Here is an 18,503-nt window from a genome sequence, read left to right on the forward strand (position 1 = left end):
AGAATATGATGGAGGGGGAACAACTAGGGGGTAGGTAAATTAACATCCATAGAGAGAAATACATACTAGAGGAGCTACTGCATTGGGTGATTATATGGATATTCTGGTTGCAGTTATCAACTTAGAGTGAGGAAGTTAAGAGGAGTGTCCAAAATACATAGAAACATGATGGCAAATAAAGGCCAAATGGGCCATCCAGTAACCGTGATCTCTTCCTCTCTCTAAGAGATCACACGTGCCTATCCCACACTTTCTTGAATTCAGACACAGTCTTTGTCTCTACCACCTCTTTTGGGAGACTGTTTCATGCATCAACTACAATTTATGTAAAAAAAGTATTTCCTTAGATTACGCCTGAGCCTATCACCTCTTAACTTCATCCTATGCCCTCTCATTCCAGAGCTTCCTTTCAAATGAAAGAGACTCGACTCATGCACATTTACGCCATATAGGTATTTAAATGTATTTATCATATCTCTCCTCTCCCGCCTTTCCTCCAAAGTATATAGATTAAGAGCTTTAAGTCTGTCCCCATACGCATTATGACGAAGACCACACACCATTTTAGTAGCTTTCCTCTGGTCCGACTCCATCCTGAATGTACTTCCCTGCCAAGTGAAGGAGGCATGGTATTTATCATACAGGATTGCAGAATGGATGTGATATATGAAAGACAGTTTGAAGTGCTGACCTTAGGAATCAGAGCGGCTGCAGTTGCCTCTTTTGTGGCACAAGCCTGTCATTCCAGTTACGTGGGCTTATACTAGAGCAGGGTGAGCCTTTGCCCCAGTTTTTAGTATCAGGAGTGGATTATGTGGCTTTTGCTCTCTATGACATTATCAGGATCATAAGCAACATCATGGCTTATTCTTTTGTGGACCAAAAACTGCTCTGGTGGAAGATTCTATCTCCAAGGCATTGCTCAGAAGACTTCTTTTCAAAGGATAATGGTTGTTTGGAAAGGGGCTAGATGATCTTATGGTCAGTGTTCACAGATCGCCGACTGAAATCTTTCCTGACAGAAGACCGTGAACTTCAAGAGGCTCTGTGCAGTCTAATTTTCATGGCTCCAGATGCTTTCAGCAGTAATCAGGAGGAACCTCATCTCAGAAATCCTATCAGGGATCAAGACAGAGATTTTCAAGACCTAGGTAGAGCCAAGCCTCCACTTCTTATCCCACTTCAAGCTCCAAGAAAGCACAGTGATGACAGGTCCAGAGCCGCTCCCCTGAAGATTGGGAGATGGTTCTTGGAGTATGTGGAGGCCTGGGCACAGGTCTTGTCAGACTGTTGGGTGCTGGAGCTCATTTAGAGCAGTTACAAGCTCCATTTCTCTCATCCCTTAGCAGTCTGGTTTGTGGACTCTCAGACAGGGTGCCTGGAGAAGGCAAGCAGGAGCTCAGCCACAGTCCGAAGACTGGTGGAAATTCAGGCCATAGAACCCATGCCACCCAAGGAGTCAGGATCATGCAAATACTCCAAATACTTTATAGTGACCAAGAAAGGCTTAGAGGATTAGAGACACATTCTGGATTTCACACACAACAATGCGGTGCTGAAAGTCCCATTCTTTCATATGGAAATAGTGCGATCAGTCATCGCAGCAGTTGTGCCGGGGGAATTTCTAGCTTCCTAGATTTGAAGGAGGCCTACCTTCATATTTCCATCTTTCTACAGCACAGGAAGTTCCTGAGAGTCATGTCCTGGAGAATCATTACCAGTTCCCAGCACTCCTCTTTGATCTGGTGACAGCGCACCACATGCTTGCGAAGGTGATGGTATTGGTAGCTGCGTATCTCCGCAGGACAAGTTTGCAAGTACTTGCATGATCATGGTTCTGTCATTCTCAGATGGAGAACAAGCAGTGATTCAGGTAGTCCGAGTTCTATAGAACCTGGGCTGGATAGTGAATTTATGAAAGAGCTAACTGGTCCTATTCCAGTTTCTAGAATACCTGGGAGTCTTTTTCAATACAGCAAAAGGCCATTTCTATCTTCCAGAGGCATGCAGACAGAGTTTTTGTACCCAGATAATGAACAGGTTGGCCATGCCAGCTCCATCCACATGACACTATCTTCTAGTGCTAGGATCGATGGCAGCCACTATACTGTAGACATGGTCCAGCGGGTGAAAGCTCACATGCAAGCTCTCCAGAACATGCTGTTATAGCAGTGGTCTTCACGATCAGTCTCCCTGTAGATGACTCTGCTGTGGACTCTGGAATCCTGTGCCAGTATGTTCTGGTGGTTCAGTCCACAAGCGTTGCCATGAGGCATGCCTCTCAGAATATCTTCATGGATAATTGTGACCATGGATGCCAACCTGTTTGGCTGGGGAGATTACTGCAGTGGATGTCCAGTCCAGATGCACTGGTCACCCTCCCAGAGGAAGTGGTCAATCAGCAGTTTGGCACTTCGAGCCATTCATTTGTCATTACAGTAGCTGGAGAAGAGGCTGGATGTCAGGGCTAGATGTCAGGCAGCCCGAGTCTTCTAAAACAATGCTACAGCGGTGGCATAAGTCAATCACCAGGGAGGCACCAAGAGTGTGCAGTGGAATTCAGAGGCCCGCTTATTGTGCAGGTGGGCAGAGCTACACCTTCAGACTCTTTCAGCAGTGTATGTAGTGGAAGTGGACAATATCCAGGCTGTTTTCAGAGATTAGGAAAGCTGGAGAAATGGGCAACACTATAATAATGGGTGATTTCAATTACCCCAACATTGACTGGTTAAATGTTACATCGGGGAGTGCTAGGGAGGTAAAATCCCTAGATGTCATAAATGGCTGCTTCTTGGAGCAACTGGTCCGGGAACTAACAAGAGGGGGTTCTAGTTTAGATTTGGTCCTTAGTGGAATGCAAGACATAGTACAGGAGTTAACTGTGTTGGGTCTGCTGGGAAACTGTGATCATAACGTGATCAAATTTGAGCTGATACCGGGAGTAATGTCGCAAAAGAAATCTACTGTAGAGGCGTTTAATTTTCGAAAGGGCGACTATGATAAAATGAGAAAAATGGTTAAAAAGGAGCTAAAAGGATCAGTTGCAAAGGTTAGGACTGTAAACCAGGTATAGATGTTATTTAAAAATACCATCGTAGAAGCCCAGACCAGATGTATTCCACATATCAGCAAAGGTGGAAAGAAGAGGAAATGAGAGCTGGTATGGTTAAAAGGTCATGTGAAAGAGGTTATTAGAGCCAAAAAACATCCTTTAAAGAATGGAAAAAGGATCCAAATGAAGAAAATAAAAAGAAACACAAGCACTGGCAAGTTAGATGCAAAGCATTGATAAAGACAGCTAAGAAAGAATATGAAGAGAAACTTTCAAAAGAAGCAAAAACTCATAGCAATTTTTCTAGGTACATCAGAAGCAGAAAACCTGTGAGGGAATCTGTGAGACTGTTAGCTGATCAAGGAGCAAAAGGGGTGCTCAGGGAGGATAAGGCCATAGCGGAAACACTGAATGAATTCTTTGCTTTGGTCTTTACGGAAGAAGATGTAAGAGATCTACCTGAACCTGAAATGGTTATCAAGGTTGATGATGTGGAAGAACTGAAAGAAATCTCAGTGAATCTGAAAGATGTACTAAGCAAATCAACAAGCTAAAAAGTGATAAATTGCCAGGACCAGATGGTATACATCCCAGGGTACTAAAAGAACTCAAACATGAAATTGTTGACCTGCTGTTAGTGATCTGTAACCTGTTGCTAAAATTGTCTGTAGTACCTGAAGATTGGAGGGTGACTAATGTTATGCCGATTTTTGAAAACGGCTCCAGGAGAGATCTGGGAAATTACAGACCGGTAAGCCCCACTTCAGTGCCGTGCAAAATGGTAGAAACAATTATAAAAAATAAAATTGTGAAACATGTAGACAAACATGATTTAATGAGACAGAGTCAGCATGGGTTGAGCTGAGGGAGATCTTGTCTCACAAATTTGCTTGACTTCTTTGAAGGTGTGAATAAACATGTGGATAAAGGTGAGCCGGTTGATATAGTGTATCTAGATTTTCAGAAAGCTTTTTGATAAAGTTCCTCATGAGAGGCTCCTGAGAAAATTAAAGTGTCATGGGTGGCAAAGTTCAGTTGTGGATTAGGAATTGGTTATCGGATAGAAAACAGAGGGTAGGGTTAAATGGTCATTTTTCTCAATGGAGGAGAGTAAACAATGGAGTGCCGCAGGGGCCTGTACTGGTACTGGTGCTATTTAACTTATTTATAAATGATCTTGAAATTGGAACAATGAGTGAGGTGATTAAATTTGCAGATGACACTAAACTGTTCAAAGTTGTTAAAACGCATGTGGATTGTGAAAAATTGCAGGCGGACCTTAGGAAATTGGAAGACTGGGTGTCCAAATGGCAGATGAAATTTAATGTGGACAAATGCAAAGTAATGTACATTAGGAAGAGTAACCTGAATCACAGTTACTGGATGCTATGGTCCACCTTAGGGATTAGTGCCCAAGAAAAGGATCTGGGTATCATCATAGACAATACGACGAAACTTTCTGACCAATGTGTGACGGCGGCCAAAAAAGCAAACAGGATGCTAGAAATTATTGAAAAAGGGATGGTTAACAAGACTACGAATGTTATAATGCCCCTGTATCACTCCATGGTGCGACCTCATCTGGAGTATTGCGTTCAATTCTTGTCTCCTTATCTCAAGAAAGATATAGTGGTGCTAGAAAAGGTTCAAAGAAGAGCAACCAAGATGGTAAAGGGGATGGAATACCTCTCGTATGAGGAAACACTAAAATGGTTAGGTCTCTTCAGCTTGGAAAAGAGATGGCTAAGGGGAGATATGATTGAAGTCTACAAAATCCTGAGTGGAATAGAACGGGTACAATCGGACCGATTTTTCACTCTGTCAAAAATTACAAAGACTAGGGGACACTCGTTGAAGTTACAGGGAAATACTTTTAAAACCAATAGGAGGAAATATTTTTTCACTGAGAAAATAGTTAAGCTCTGGAATGCGTTGCCAGAGGATGTGGTACGAGCGAAGAGCAAAGCTGGTTTTAAGGTAGGTTTGGACAAGTTCCTGGAGGAAAAGTCCATAGTCTATTATTGAGAAAGACATGGGGGAAGCCACTGCTTGCCCTGGATTGGTAGCATGGAATATTGCGACCTTGGGTTTTGGCCAGGTACTAGTGACCTGAATTGGCCACCATAAGAACAGGCTACTGGACTTGATGGACCATTGGTCTGACTCAATAAGGCTATTGTTATGTTCTTATGATTACCTCAGCAGGTAGATGCTAGTTCTGGGAAAAGGGTCATTATCTGCCACAAACTTCCAGTCCATTGTTCATCGCTGGGGGTCACCCAACATTCAATTTGATGGCTACAGTGAGAAACAAAGAAGGCAGACCGCTTTTTCAGTCAAAGGTCCGAACCCGGAAACCCAGAGCTGGATGCTTTCATCCAGCTATGGCCAAAGAACCAACTCATACATGTTTCCTCTTTGGCATCTGGTATGGCGGATAATCTACAGTATTGCAAACCATCTAAAGAGAGTCATCCTAGTGGCACCAAACTGGCCCCACAAACTGTAGATATGTGAATGTGCACAAGTCTCAGACTGTGGGTACAACCATACCTTCTCTCTCAGGGGCCAGATCTGGATCACTTTGCTCTTATGACATGGCTTTTGTGCATGCGACGTTAATGTGCAAAGGATACTCAGAGGTAGTTATTACTACTCTTCTCATAGCCAACAAGCCTACAATGATTTCTGCTAACACTAAAGCTGCGAGATATTTCAATATGGTGCATTAAGGAGAAGGCAGAGCCTTTCTCCGCTCCGATCTCAGTGGTGTTAGCTTTCCTGCAAGCAGGCCTTGATAAGGGTCTTACAGTAGCATCACTCCGTGTTCCAGTGGTAGGATTTTCCTGTTTCTGTCTAGAGAGGAAGACCATGAACATAAAGCTCCCTTGCCGTCTCATCCGGACATAGCCAGATTCCTGAAAGGGGCGCTAAGGCTCACCCCACCCCACCCAGTGACACTCCCGTTTCCATCCTGGCTCCTTAACATGGTCTTCCTCAGCCTCCGTTGGAGCCTCCTAGGCTAGCATCTTTGATCTGACTGTAAAGACGGTTTTCTTCATGTTCATTATGTCAGCAAGAAGAGTCTCAGAGCTACAAGCACTTTCGTGCAGTCCTTCCTCAAGATCATGGATACAGGGAATCTCCATGTGCTCAGCTCTGTCCTTTTGCTGAAGGTTGTTTCGGCATTCCATGTCAATCAAAAAGTAAGACTGCCAGCATTCCAGTCCACAGGATCAATGAAGAAGGGACTGGATTCTGAAAATGTTGAATGTGAGGAGAGTCCTTCTACGTTACCTAGAGGTTTCTTATGAGTTCCGACTATCTGACCATCTTTTTGTGCTCACCAGCCAGGCTCAATGCAGCAGACCAGCATGCAAGGCCACAATTTACAGATGGATTTGCATAGCCATTTCATCAGCATATATTGTCTGTGGCAAACATTCGCAGGTCTCTGGGAAGGTACATTTAACTAGAAACATGGCTTCTTCATGAGCTGAAGTGCGGGCTCTTTTGCCAAGGAGCTTTGCAGGGCAGCAACCTGGTCCACTTGGCATATGTTCTCCAAGTGTTAAAGAGTAGATGTGGCAGCAAGGGAGGACACCACATTTAGGTCCACTGTGTTGTAAGTAGGGATAGATGTCCTGCCCTAGATTTCAGAGACTGCTTTTGAATGAAATTAGGTTCTTACCTTGCTAATATCTTTTCTAGAAGATAAGCATGTCATTCTGGAGCCCCACCCTGTCTGTTATTTTTCCACCTGCCTACTCAATTCCACCTGCCTGGTTCAGTTCAAAGCTGAGATTTTGATGTCAGTCAACCCTCGAGAGTGTGAAGAAAGATGCATTGCTATAGCTCATTGGGAAATGCTGGAACTCCATACATGTTTCTGATCTGTACGCTTATTCCATTGCAATGTTTAGCATGTTTGTTATATTTCAGAGCAGAACAGCAGTGTATTTCAGGGAGTCTCACCATACATAAGAACATATGAATTGCTGATGGGTCAGACCAGTGGTCCATCGTGCCCAGCAGTCCGCTCACACAGCAGCCCTTAGGTCAGAGACCAGTGCCCTGAATCTAGCTTTATCTGTGTACGTTCTGGTTCAGCAGGATCTTGTCTAACTTTGTCTTGAATCCCTGGAGGGTGTTTTCCCCTATAATAGCTTCCGGAAGAGCGTTACAGTTTTCTACCACTCTCTGGGTGAAGAAGAACTTCCTTACATTTGTATGGAATCCATCCCCTTTTAACTTTATAGAGTGCCCTCTCGTTCTCTCTACCTTGTAGAGGGTGAACAACATGTCTTTATTTATTAAGTCTATTCCCTTCATTATCTTGAATGTTTCAATCATGTCCCCTCTCAGTCTCCTCTTTTCAAGGGAGAAGAGGCTCAGTTTCTCTAATCTCTCACTGTACGGCATCTCCTCCAGTCCCTTAACCATTTTAGTCACTCTTCTCTGGACCCTCTCGAGTAGTACTGTGTCCTTCTTCATGTATGGCGATCAGTGCTGGATGCAGTATTCCAGGTAGGGGTGTACCATGGGCCAGTACAGCGACATGATAACCTTCTCCGATCTGTTCGTGATCCCCTTCTTAATCATTCCTAGCATTCTGTTCGTCCTTTTTGCCGCCGCCGCATATTGCCTCATTGACTTGTCGACCAGTATTCCCAAGTCTCTTTCCTGGGGGTCTCTCTGAGTATTGCACCGGACATCCTGTATTCGTGTATAAGATTTTTCTTACCGACATGCATCACCTTACACTTATTCACGTTAAACCTCATAAGCCTTGTCGCGGCCCATTTCTCGAGAGTGTTTATGTCACATTGCAGGTCTTTGCAATCCTTCTGTGTCCTCACTACTCTGAATAACTTTGTATTGTCTGCAAATTTAATCACCTTGCTCATCGAACCAATTTCCAGGTCATTTATAAATATGTTGAAGAGCACGGGTCCAAGCACTGAACCCTGCAGCACTCCACTCATGACGCTTTTCCAGTCGTTTCCTCTTAATATATTAAAAAAACGGTTTGAAGTTTTTTGCCTCCTTGGCTATTTTTTCCTCAAAGTCTCTTTTGGCCCCTCTTGCTGCCTTGTGGCTTTGATGTTGTTTGTGCTTTTTCCAGTTTTCATCAGTTTTTTACCTTTTCATTCCTTAAACAAAGTCTTCTTGTCTCTGATCGCTTCCTTCACCGCTACAGTGAGCCACGCCGGTTCCTTGTTCTTTTTCCTCTTGGATCCCTTGTTGATACATGGTATATATAGATTTTGCGCTTCAGTGACTGTGTCCTTAAAAAGGGACCATGCTTGCTCTAGCAATTTTACAGTGCTTATCCTCTTCTTAATCTTCTTCCCCACTATGAGTCTCATCACTTCATAATTTCCTTTTTGGAAGTTCAGTGCTGTGGTCGTCATTCTGGATTGATGTTTTACTCCTGTGTCCAGGTTGAAGCGGATCATATTATGATCACTGCTTCCTAGAGTCCTTTTACTTCTACGCCTTGCGCTGGTCCTCGTAGTCCATTTAGAATTGAGTCCAAAATTGCATTTCCTCTTGTATTTTCATTGATGAGTTGTTCCAGGAAGCTGTTGCATTTAATCTCGTCCATCATTTCTCCATCAGTTTCTTCGGATTGCCCTGGGGATTGGTAGTAGATGCCGATCTTTGTTTCCATTCCATTTATTTCTGGAATTTTGACCCATAGAAACTCTACCTTATTTTTCATTTCCGGCGTGTTCTTTCTGTAGGCTCAATTCCCTCTTTGATGTGTAGGGCAATACTCCCATCTTTTTGACCTACTCTGTCTATGCAGTATAACTTGTATCCCGGTAGCACAGTGTCCCAGATGTTTTCCTCATTCCACCATGTTTCTGTGATGCTGATGATGTCAAAGTTATCTTTTTATGCCATAGATTCCAATTCCCCCATCTTATTCCTTAGGCACTTTGCGTTTGTATACATACATTTGAGTTTGCGGCCTGTTACTTTCTTGCATTTTCTTCCTTCTTGTGTCCCTTTCGATCCATCAGGATTTCTGTCTTGTCTATGATCCAGTGATTCTTCCCCGCTATTTTCCTGCATGGTATCCTCTGGGTATACCGTTTCCTGAACCATCGACTCTTGGTCGATTGTCGGCTTTCCCCTCCTTCGTATATATTCATACACAGGGCTATCACCTGCTTTGGTACAAACTGAAGGGGGCAGCAGAGCCCTCTGGTGAAGGAGGAGGAATCAAAAACCTGGAGTGGATTCTTTCTGCATGGCTCGTGAGCATGGGGAGAATACCCTATCATCCAGAGTGACACACCTATCTACAGTATTAGAAAAGATTTTAGCAAGGTAAGAACCTAATCTCTTTTTATCTTTCAAATTACTTTACTCCAGTCTTTGTAATGGTAGTTCTCATCAAGGGCCATGCAACAGAGCTCCTTCTGGAACACTGTTTAGCCATCAGATTTCAACATTGTATATAGATTATGACTCCCCTACTTCATGCCAACCTGAAAATTGGATGATCTACAGATGTAAGTAGTGCTGTACTAGTGGGACCAATGGTCCATCAGGCCCAGATGCTTATTAAAGTTATAGAATACCACTTAGTGCCCTAGCATGTAAGTGCATAACTATGACAGTCATGTAAATGTAGGCACCAAGTTAGAGAAAGAGGGGGAACATGGGCAGAACCTCATCACACACAGAATAAAAGACTGCCAATTAGAAGTAGAAATGTGCAAACAAAAACTGAATGGAAGATCCCATCAAGTCTACACTGCATGCAGTGTAACACCAAAGACACAGAATAAATGCACTTCCAGTTGTATGGTACAAAATATTTGTTTATGTATCCAAAGATATTCTAATCACTAAACTGAAAGTACAATGCCATTTTTACCTTTGTTGTCTGCATATTTTATTTCAGAATCATGTAGGCTTGGGTTTCATTTTTTGGCATTAAAAAAAAAAAAATCACAAGTAAAACAGTTGCTTCAGAAATACAGGTTATAAAAATGAAAGAAATAATATTAGATGAAAATAATATGAAGATAACAAATATACTTGTAATTCATTTAGGGCCCCTATTACAAAGCCGCAGTAGGAATTGAATGGGCTTCGGTGCATTTACTGCAGCAGAATCGCTACCAGAGCTTTGTAAAAGAGGTCTTTAATATGACAACAAATGGGGAGGGGGGAGGGGGAGAGATAAAGAACTAGAAAATTAGGAAAATTATGAGTTAAAAAAAAATCTGCAAGGAATAAGCATGGGAAAACCCAATCACATAATTCCTGAACAGTTGCAACTTCAATGGACATTAATCCTCATGTTAGTAAACATTTTTTTTTAAAAATCTAAAAAGAAATATGAGTGATATGGGAATAGAACGTATACCTAGAACGTATACCTCACTCCTGTATATTTAGTAAAGCACTTGCAGTGATACGTAAGGAAAACAAATAGGCTCCAATACTGTGAGGAAAAGCTTTCTCCTCTCTTGTGCGCTTTTAGCTAAGGCAGGAAATAGCCACAAATTAGAAACCATAATGACTGTATATTATGAAAGTAGAGATGCATAATCAGGTTATAATTTCTTCAGGAGTGTAGCACTTCCACTCATTAGAATCCTCCAAAACAGCAGAGACATCCAGTCCTGATGTCCCCACCTTCCGTATTCTCAGCTTCCATTCCTGATGTTCCAGCTACTCCAGATATTGGAATATATTTGCTATTCCAACAAGGGTCTTATTATGCACCAGAAATTTCACTACTTCCCCAAGATTTAATTAATTAATTTTATTTCTTAAAAAATATATAGATTACATTACATTAGAGATTTCTTTTTCACCATTGCCTTGTGGTTTAAGGCGGACTACAACAGAATTATTAAAAAAAAACGTTTTACAGGAAGATATCTGGTAATTTCTAGAGGAGATAAAGAGTAGATGAGGTTGCTTTGGGGAATCGGGAAGATATTGGGAAGTGGGAAGGAGCAAGCGGTATTAAGTCGTTTGCATGAATTTCTTGAAAAGTAGTCTTTATTTCTTTTCTGAATGTTTTGTAGTCTGGGGTCATAATTAGTAGATTGGAGATTTGGTTGTCGAGTTTTGCTGCTTGTGTCGCTAGGAGGCTGTCATGTAGTCATAGTTTACAACTATGCGGTTTCCATATCACATACATAAAATCTTGTTTCCCTACGATTATCACATATAACATAGACACCGCAGACAAGCTGAAGTAGCAAAAAAAAAACCGCTATGCGTTATGCATGCTATGTGTTATGCATAGCATTATGCATAGCGTTTTTTTGCTACTTCAGCTTGTCTGTTGTGTTCTTTGCTCACATGTTTAAAGAAATAGACTGTTTTCAGTCCAATTCTTTATGTGAGTTTGCAAACCATTGGACCCCTGAGAAAGGCGTGTTCGCCGAAACATGGATCGTTTAGGGTCCAGTTGGATTTTTATCACTGTATTTTTTATCATTGTTCTTTTTTAATTGAATTTTCATGTTTTTATATGTCAGTGTATAATAAATTATCTCCAGAACATCTGTAGCCACAGTTTTTTGTTTTTGTTTTCAGCGGTGGATTGTTTTTACTGTGGATCATTGGGTCTCCCCATTTTTCTTTGTTGTGCTGCACTTCTTATATTACTCACCATGGCGTAGGTATACTCATCCAGTTTAGCCTCAGGAATTTGCTTTTTGTGCTGCTGGAGTAGGTCTTGCAAGAAGTTCTGTGAATGGCAGATATATGGTTTATTGTCCTTGCTAGAACATTTCATATGTGTTCTCTTAAGATTTACACCCAGTAACAAGTTCAAAATCACATATGTTGGTTTGGTTTTGCTAAAAAGCAGTATGAAGTGACTTCAAAGCTACAAATAGCTGTTTTAATTATTTCTTTTAATTCTAGCCCGTCTGTTATTAGGCAGGTAACTATAAATCATACATATGTCTTTTAACTATACATTTGTTTCTATTATGTGTTCATTTTAAATACTGTGTATGTACATTTTGTAAACCATTTAGCTTTAAATGGTATATAAATTTTTTTAATAAAATATTTTAAGTTTCAAAATATTTAACAGTGCAATGTATAGATTTATAAAAGACAATAAAGCGTGAAAGCACATACAACTTACAAGTATCCATACACAATCATTTTATCCCACCCCCTTCCAATAAATAATCATCATAAATAATAAACATTTTAATCCACCCTCCCACCCTGGATGTGCTTAGAACTAACCAAATTAAAGACAAAAAATATCTATCTTGATGTAATATAAGATGTCAATGGGCCCCAAACCAATTTAAATATAAATTTTAAAATAAATAAATAGTTTATAATAACACATAACATCACTAACAACTCCATAGTCTACGACAAATAGTCTATCTACCTACTAAGGTGCAAATGTCTGAAAGGAAAAAAAATTTTTTTTTCAGTTGCTTCTTCACTGTGGAAAACTCTGTCAGCAAATATAACTTCTCAGGTTATTTATTTCATAAAAGAGGACCTAGGAAGGAACATTCCACACAAGCTGTGCTGTACGTAGGGTCTCTCACACTCATGTTTTCCCATTGAGATGGGTCTCCACACAATCCTTGTTTCCTCTCCTTGACACCCTCAAAGGCAAAGGCCCGTACTAAGGTTCTGGCATGAGAATCTTATTTAAAGATGCTTTTTATAGATTCCTTTCTAATTCTTAAATCAGATGGACCCCGTCCCTCATGTTTTTTTTGCCCTTTTTTGGTTTTCTTTCCAATGCAGTTCTGTCCTTCCACTCTCTTTTTCTGTACATCCATGTCTGTTTTGTTTTTATGTATCCCTAATTGTTTTAACAATGCACGCGGGTTATCAAATTTTACATAAAACTTGGATCACCAAAAGCCCTGCTTTCTCTCCTCAAACTCAGTGACTCCCCGAAGAATCCTATGCATCCTGCTCTGTAGCAGAGGCATTCTTTGGGCAGGATTTAAGTTATTGATATGTTGTATGCAGTGGCTTAGTAAAGGGGGGTAGCGGACCCCCAGGTGCCATCTTTGTGGTGGCACTGTAGCCGGTGCCTCTCCTCCTCTCCACCCTCCCTCCCCCCACCTCTTTAAATATTTGCCGGTGCAAGCAGCACCTTCCACTAGCTGCTTACGCCGGCCTCAGCTCCCTTTTGCCATCACTTTCTGGTCGTGGAACCAGGACGTGAAGGCAGAAGGGCGTCAATGCCAGCGCGAGCAGCAGGTGGAAGATACTAATCGCACCAGCGAACATTTCAAGAGGCGAGTGAGGGCGAGGGGATGCATGACATGGCAGGGAAGAGTGGGGGAGGGGGGTACACAGTGCGGCGATGCTGGGTACCATCACCTCCCGTGCTATGCCACCGATTGTATGTACAGCACCCCAGTTTTATACAGTATTTATGATTTATCAATTGTATTGCACTATCAAAGTTTGAAAATCAATAAAGATTTAAACAAAACAAAAAAAATAATAAATGAAAGTAGTTTGACAACCTTGCTTGTTTCTGCATTATATATTTTGCTTTTTTTGGGGGGAAGGGAGTGGGAAGGAAAGAGATGAAATCAGAAATATGGGAAAGAGCAGGAAGCCAGGAGGAAAGGGATTGTTATGGGAATGGAATTTCAGAGGAGGGAGAAAGAGAGGGAGTCTGGGTGAGGGATCAGTTTGAAAGGGGCAAGACTAAGAAATGAGACTGAATCTTTGGGGATGGATGGGGATCAGGTAATAAGGGGAGGAGTAAGGGAGGGAAGGCTCACCGCTGGAGCAGGATCTGGGACCAAGGAAGAGAAAGCAGATCATCCCCCACTCTTACTCCCTCTTCCAATATGGTACAAAATTACAATCTCTTCTCTTACTGTCACAGTCTCCCCAGTTATGTTCTAAATAGTGAGACATAGGCAGGGCCGGCTTTTGATGAAAAGAGGCCCTAGGCTATTCCACTTATGAGGCCCTTTCACCTCTCATTTTTAAGTTTGTAAATTACATGAGAGATAATAAAATACATCATTACTGTGATATATATCAATATGTTAAATGAAACATGTTGTTATTGGTACTAACCTTTATCAAAAATGTTACACGGATAATAAATAAAAAAAAGTCGAGAACACTTATTTGGACATTTATTCTCAGCACCATATATAGTACTTGTAACAATAACTAATCAAACATAACACACAACATTGCCCCTTCCTATGTCCATAGTGCCCCCAGTACGTCCTTCCTCACCTCACCCCCCCTCCGATGCTCGCCTGCCTCCCATCCCTCTTCCATTGAACACCCCCCCATGCAATCCTGCCTGCCTGCCTTCCATTAAACCCCCCCACCCCCCTCCGATGCCAGCCTGCCTGCCTCCCATCCCCATCCCCCTTCCACTGAAACCCCCCACCCCCGATGCCAGTCTGGGCCGCCCTGTCCTGACGGATCCACGTTTTGTCTCTCTCCCCACGGGGCTGGGCTTTGCCCAGCTGTTTCCGGACTGACGTCTTTCCCTCCCCGATCCTCCTCCCAGGGCGAGAAAAAGAAAGGGAGAAGCCAAGTCGGTGCCCCGTTGCGGCTGGAGCCGGTTCCGATCCCGAAGCGTAGAATTTCTCCTTATTTTCGGTTCAGTGTTTAAGTGTTCACTGTTTTTAGAATAGTGTAATTTTAATTTTGCTAACAATTTGAATGTAGGCCCCTCTTGATCTTGAGGCCCTAGGCTGAAGCCTAGTTAGCCTATAGGAAAATCCGGCCCTGGACATAGGTCTCCATCTCAGAGACTTTGACAATACAATGTGAAGAGGAACAGTGAGATTCTCTCTTATTTCTGGAGAGCCCTCTTGTAGACTATGAACTCTTCTAATAGTACAGCCTTAAACCAACTATTACATGTGCTGAACTACTAAGCATAACACTCTATACCTCAGCCGACTCTTGTCTAGGTGCAGATCACATCTCCTTCCCTTATAGTCTCACACATGCTGCACTAATGAGTGGGCATCCCTCCTGCTGCCGTGTGTGTGTGTGGGAGGGGGGGGGGGTTTCCAGCAGGAGAGAGTGGGCATCTCTCCTGCCATGGGACTTCGAGGGGTGAGAGTTCTGGGGCTCCGGCACGAGGAAGTGGGCATCCCTCCTGCCATGAGACTTCAAGGGGTGGGGGTTCAGGGGTTCTACCAGGAGGGAGTAGGCATCGCTTAGCTGATTGTGGCAGGGGTATTCCCCCTCCCCCCATCAGCTGAGCCAGCAGGACTCCCCAAATATCAGCTGGGATCCTCATAAGGGAATCCTGATCTCCTCTTTCTGCCTTCCCCCACCTCCTGGAATGTCAACAGGCCTTCCCTTCCTCCCTCATGTGCCCTAGAACATCTCATTGTGAAGGACAACAGCAAATGGGCATTGCTTCTGCCCATTCTTCCACTAGACCAAAAGGAATTAGGCAGGTAGGCCTGAGGTGGCTTCGGGGGTGGGGGCATTTGGTGATATTCATGGGGTGAGAGGGAGGAAAGGTGGCCTGTTGATGTTCTAGAGGGTGGGAAGGAAGGAAAGAGTACTGAAGACTTCAGGCCAGTACACAGAAGTTATGTGGGTGCTGGACGATATTCAATGCTGGCACCTGCAGCGCTAGGCAACCATATATAGGACTGTTTTTTGGGTGATGGGACAAAAGCGCGCGAGACAAATGAGCGCCGACAATTCAGCGTAAGACTTTAGCGTGCTGCAGGAAAACCTTCTTTTAAAGGGCTCCGACGGGGTGTGTGGGGGGAACCCCCCCCACTCTACTTAATAGGGATCGTGCTGCCTCGCGCTGCCGTGTTGGGGGTGTAACCCCCCTCACTATAAATGGGATCATAAAACTGTATATGTAATTCTCTACTCACTTGTTAGCACTTTCTACAAAAAAAGAGAATTTACTAATTTGAAATATAATAAAATTAATAATAAAATATAATTATAAAATTAATAATAAAATATAATTTGAAATATAATAAAAATCTTTCGTTCTTTCATTTGTATGACACTGTTTTTGATTAAAAATCAATAAAGAATTTAAAAAAAATCTATAACATAAATCTTATAAATAATAGTGCTCAGAAAAAGCCAAAGTGAACCATAATACGGGAGCACTGTGCACTTTTGGATCTGCAGCTGAGCCCAGGAGGATACAACAATTCTAATGGAGATAAGTACTCCTCTACTCTTATTTATTTACTACTGGTTTTTACCTATTTTAATTATTTGATAGGGAGGGAGAGTGAAATGATGACTTAAGCTTGATGAACTAATAGAATCCTGCTTTCACGTATTATGGTTCACTTTGGCTTTTACTGAGCACTGTTATTTATAGAGTGTAATCCCCCACATTATACTGAAAACTTAACTTTTTCCCTAAAAAATAGGGAAAAAGTTGTTTCCAGTATAATGTGGGGTTACAACCCCCAAACCCCTCCAACACCAGCGCTATCCCTATTAAGTAAAGTGGTGGTGGTGGGGGGGGGTTCCCATAAACACCCCCCGTCGGAGCCCTTTAAAAGAAGGTTTTCCTGTGGTACGCTGAAGTCTTGCGCTGAATTGTTGGCACACTTAAGACTATGAACCGTTTTTTGTGTGGTCCTATATGCTCACTTAGGTATGTGACACCGGCCTTGAATATTGCTGGCAGCTGCATAACTGTAGGCTCCTCCTTAGCTCCACCCCCTGTACCATCCCTGACCTGCCCACTTAAAACATGGCTGATCAGAGCCAATATTAAGTGGTGAAGTGATGCTGAATATCATTTGTTATGCATCCACAAGCAATTTATGCTGGCAGGAAACTCGGTGTCAGGTCAAAAGCGCGCTGGGACAAAGGCGCGTGCAGACAATTGAGCGCAGCGCGGAGGCACGCGCCGAAGAAAATTACTGTTTTTAGGGGCTCCGACGGGGGTTTTTGTTGGGGAGCCCCCCCACTTTACTTAATACAGATCGCACCGCGTTGTGGGGGCGTTGTGGAGGGTTTGGGGGGGTTGTAACCCCCCACATTTTACTTAAAACTTCACTTTTTCCCTGTTTTTAGGGAAAAAGTTGTTTCCAGTAAAATGTGGGGGGTTACAACCCCCTAAACCCCCCACAACGCCGCCGCAATCTGTATTAAGTAAAGTGAGGGGGCTCCCCAACAAACCCCCCCCCGTCGGAGCCCCTAAAAACAGTAATTTTCTGTGGCACGCGCCTCCATCTTGCGCTCAGTTGTCGGCGCGCGCCTTTGTCTTCCGCGATTATGTCTATGAACCGGAAACACTCCTGCCTGCTTTAATCACTTTGAATATCAACCAGATTGTGTTCTAATTATTAAAAAAACTTGAACCTTCTGAGTTCTCTTTTGAAGAAGTTGCATTGTATCCTACTGCATAATTGAAAACAATAAATACATAAATATATTGTGTAGCTTTTTTTAAATGTTTCTCCATAAATAAAAACACTAAAATTCAATTTTCAGCAGGTCAACAATGTAAAGTATATGCATGACTAAAGAGAACTGTAGAATTACTTACTCTGAGCTCATTAGCTGAAATGAAGCCACTGCTGTCTTCATCGTACTTGCGCCATATCTGATGGAGGAAACATTGACAACACTGTTTCAATTTCTCATTACTGGTTGAAGGAATGGTTATAGCACAGAGCTGAGAATCAGATTTTCAGGATTTCTCAATGATTTCAGACAAGTGCCTCTACTTTAGGGGTTCTAAACCCATTCCTTAGGACACACTGAACCAGTTGGATTTTGCTTTTACTGTGCATGCAATTGGTTCTGCCTCTTCTGTGTATGTGACAATGAACGTGACTTGTAGAGGCAGGAAACTTACAAGTTATTCCACACTTTTCTTGACACTTTTCATTTAAATGATGTGAAACGAAAAGAAAAGTGTGGAATAACTTGTAGGTTTCATGGCTTCACCTCATTCTCTTCTTGATTGGGCTGAGAACTTTTCAGCAGTCCTTCATATACGCAAAGTTATCTCATGCATATTTATTGTGGTTATTCTGAAAGTCTGACAGACTTGGTGTGTCCTAAGGAATGAATTGACGGGAACTCTTCTACTTGCATGGCTTTGATTTCCTGAACAGTAAATGGATAACAAGAAGAATTCCCTCTCTCTCCTTCATAGTACACCAGGTTTCAGACCATGTAAAAAATTTGCTATCTAAAACTTCACAGTGTTGTAAAATTAACACCTAAAGACCTTTTTAGAAGAATCCAGCTGCTATTATAAGGCGGTCAACTGGATCCAGATTCACAGGACAGGGTTGAACCAGTTCTGGGTTACCATTGCATTCCCTAAGAAAAGCAAGACTGCAAATCCCAGCATGCACAGGGATAAACCCAGGACCAGATTAACTGTGTCCTGCAAATCTGGATCCAGTACCTTCACAGCTGACCTGGGGAAGGGAAAAGCACCTCCCCCACCAGTTTTTATCCAATAAAT

General features: G+C 42.5%; 1 protein-coding gene across 1 annotated transcript in view; it reads right to left on the bottom strand.

Annotated features, from left to right (window-relative positions):
- SCGN (secretagogin, EF-hand calcium binding protein) overlaps positions 1 to 18,503 on the bottom strand; it is an 88,306-nt gene that overhangs the window by 21,152 nt on the left and 48,651 nt on the right. The window contains exons 5-6 of the mRNA XM_033934374.1: positions 17,571 to 17,627; positions 11,703 to 11,780 (exon numbers count right to left, since the gene is read on the bottom strand). Coding sequence (XP_033790265.1) covers positions 11,703 to 11,780; positions 17,571 to 17,627 — 135 coding nt within the window. The remainder of the gene's footprint in view (positions 1 to 11,702; positions 11,781 to 17,570; positions 17,628 to 18,503) is intronic.

Source organism: Geotrypetes seraphini, chromosome 2 (genome assembly GCF_902459505.1).
Source record: "Geotrypetes seraphini chromosome 2, aGeoSer1.1, whole genome shotgun sequence".
NCBI classification, from domain to species: Eukaryota; Metazoa; Chordata; class Amphibia; order Gymnophiona; family Dermophiidae; genus Geotrypetes; species Geotrypetes seraphini.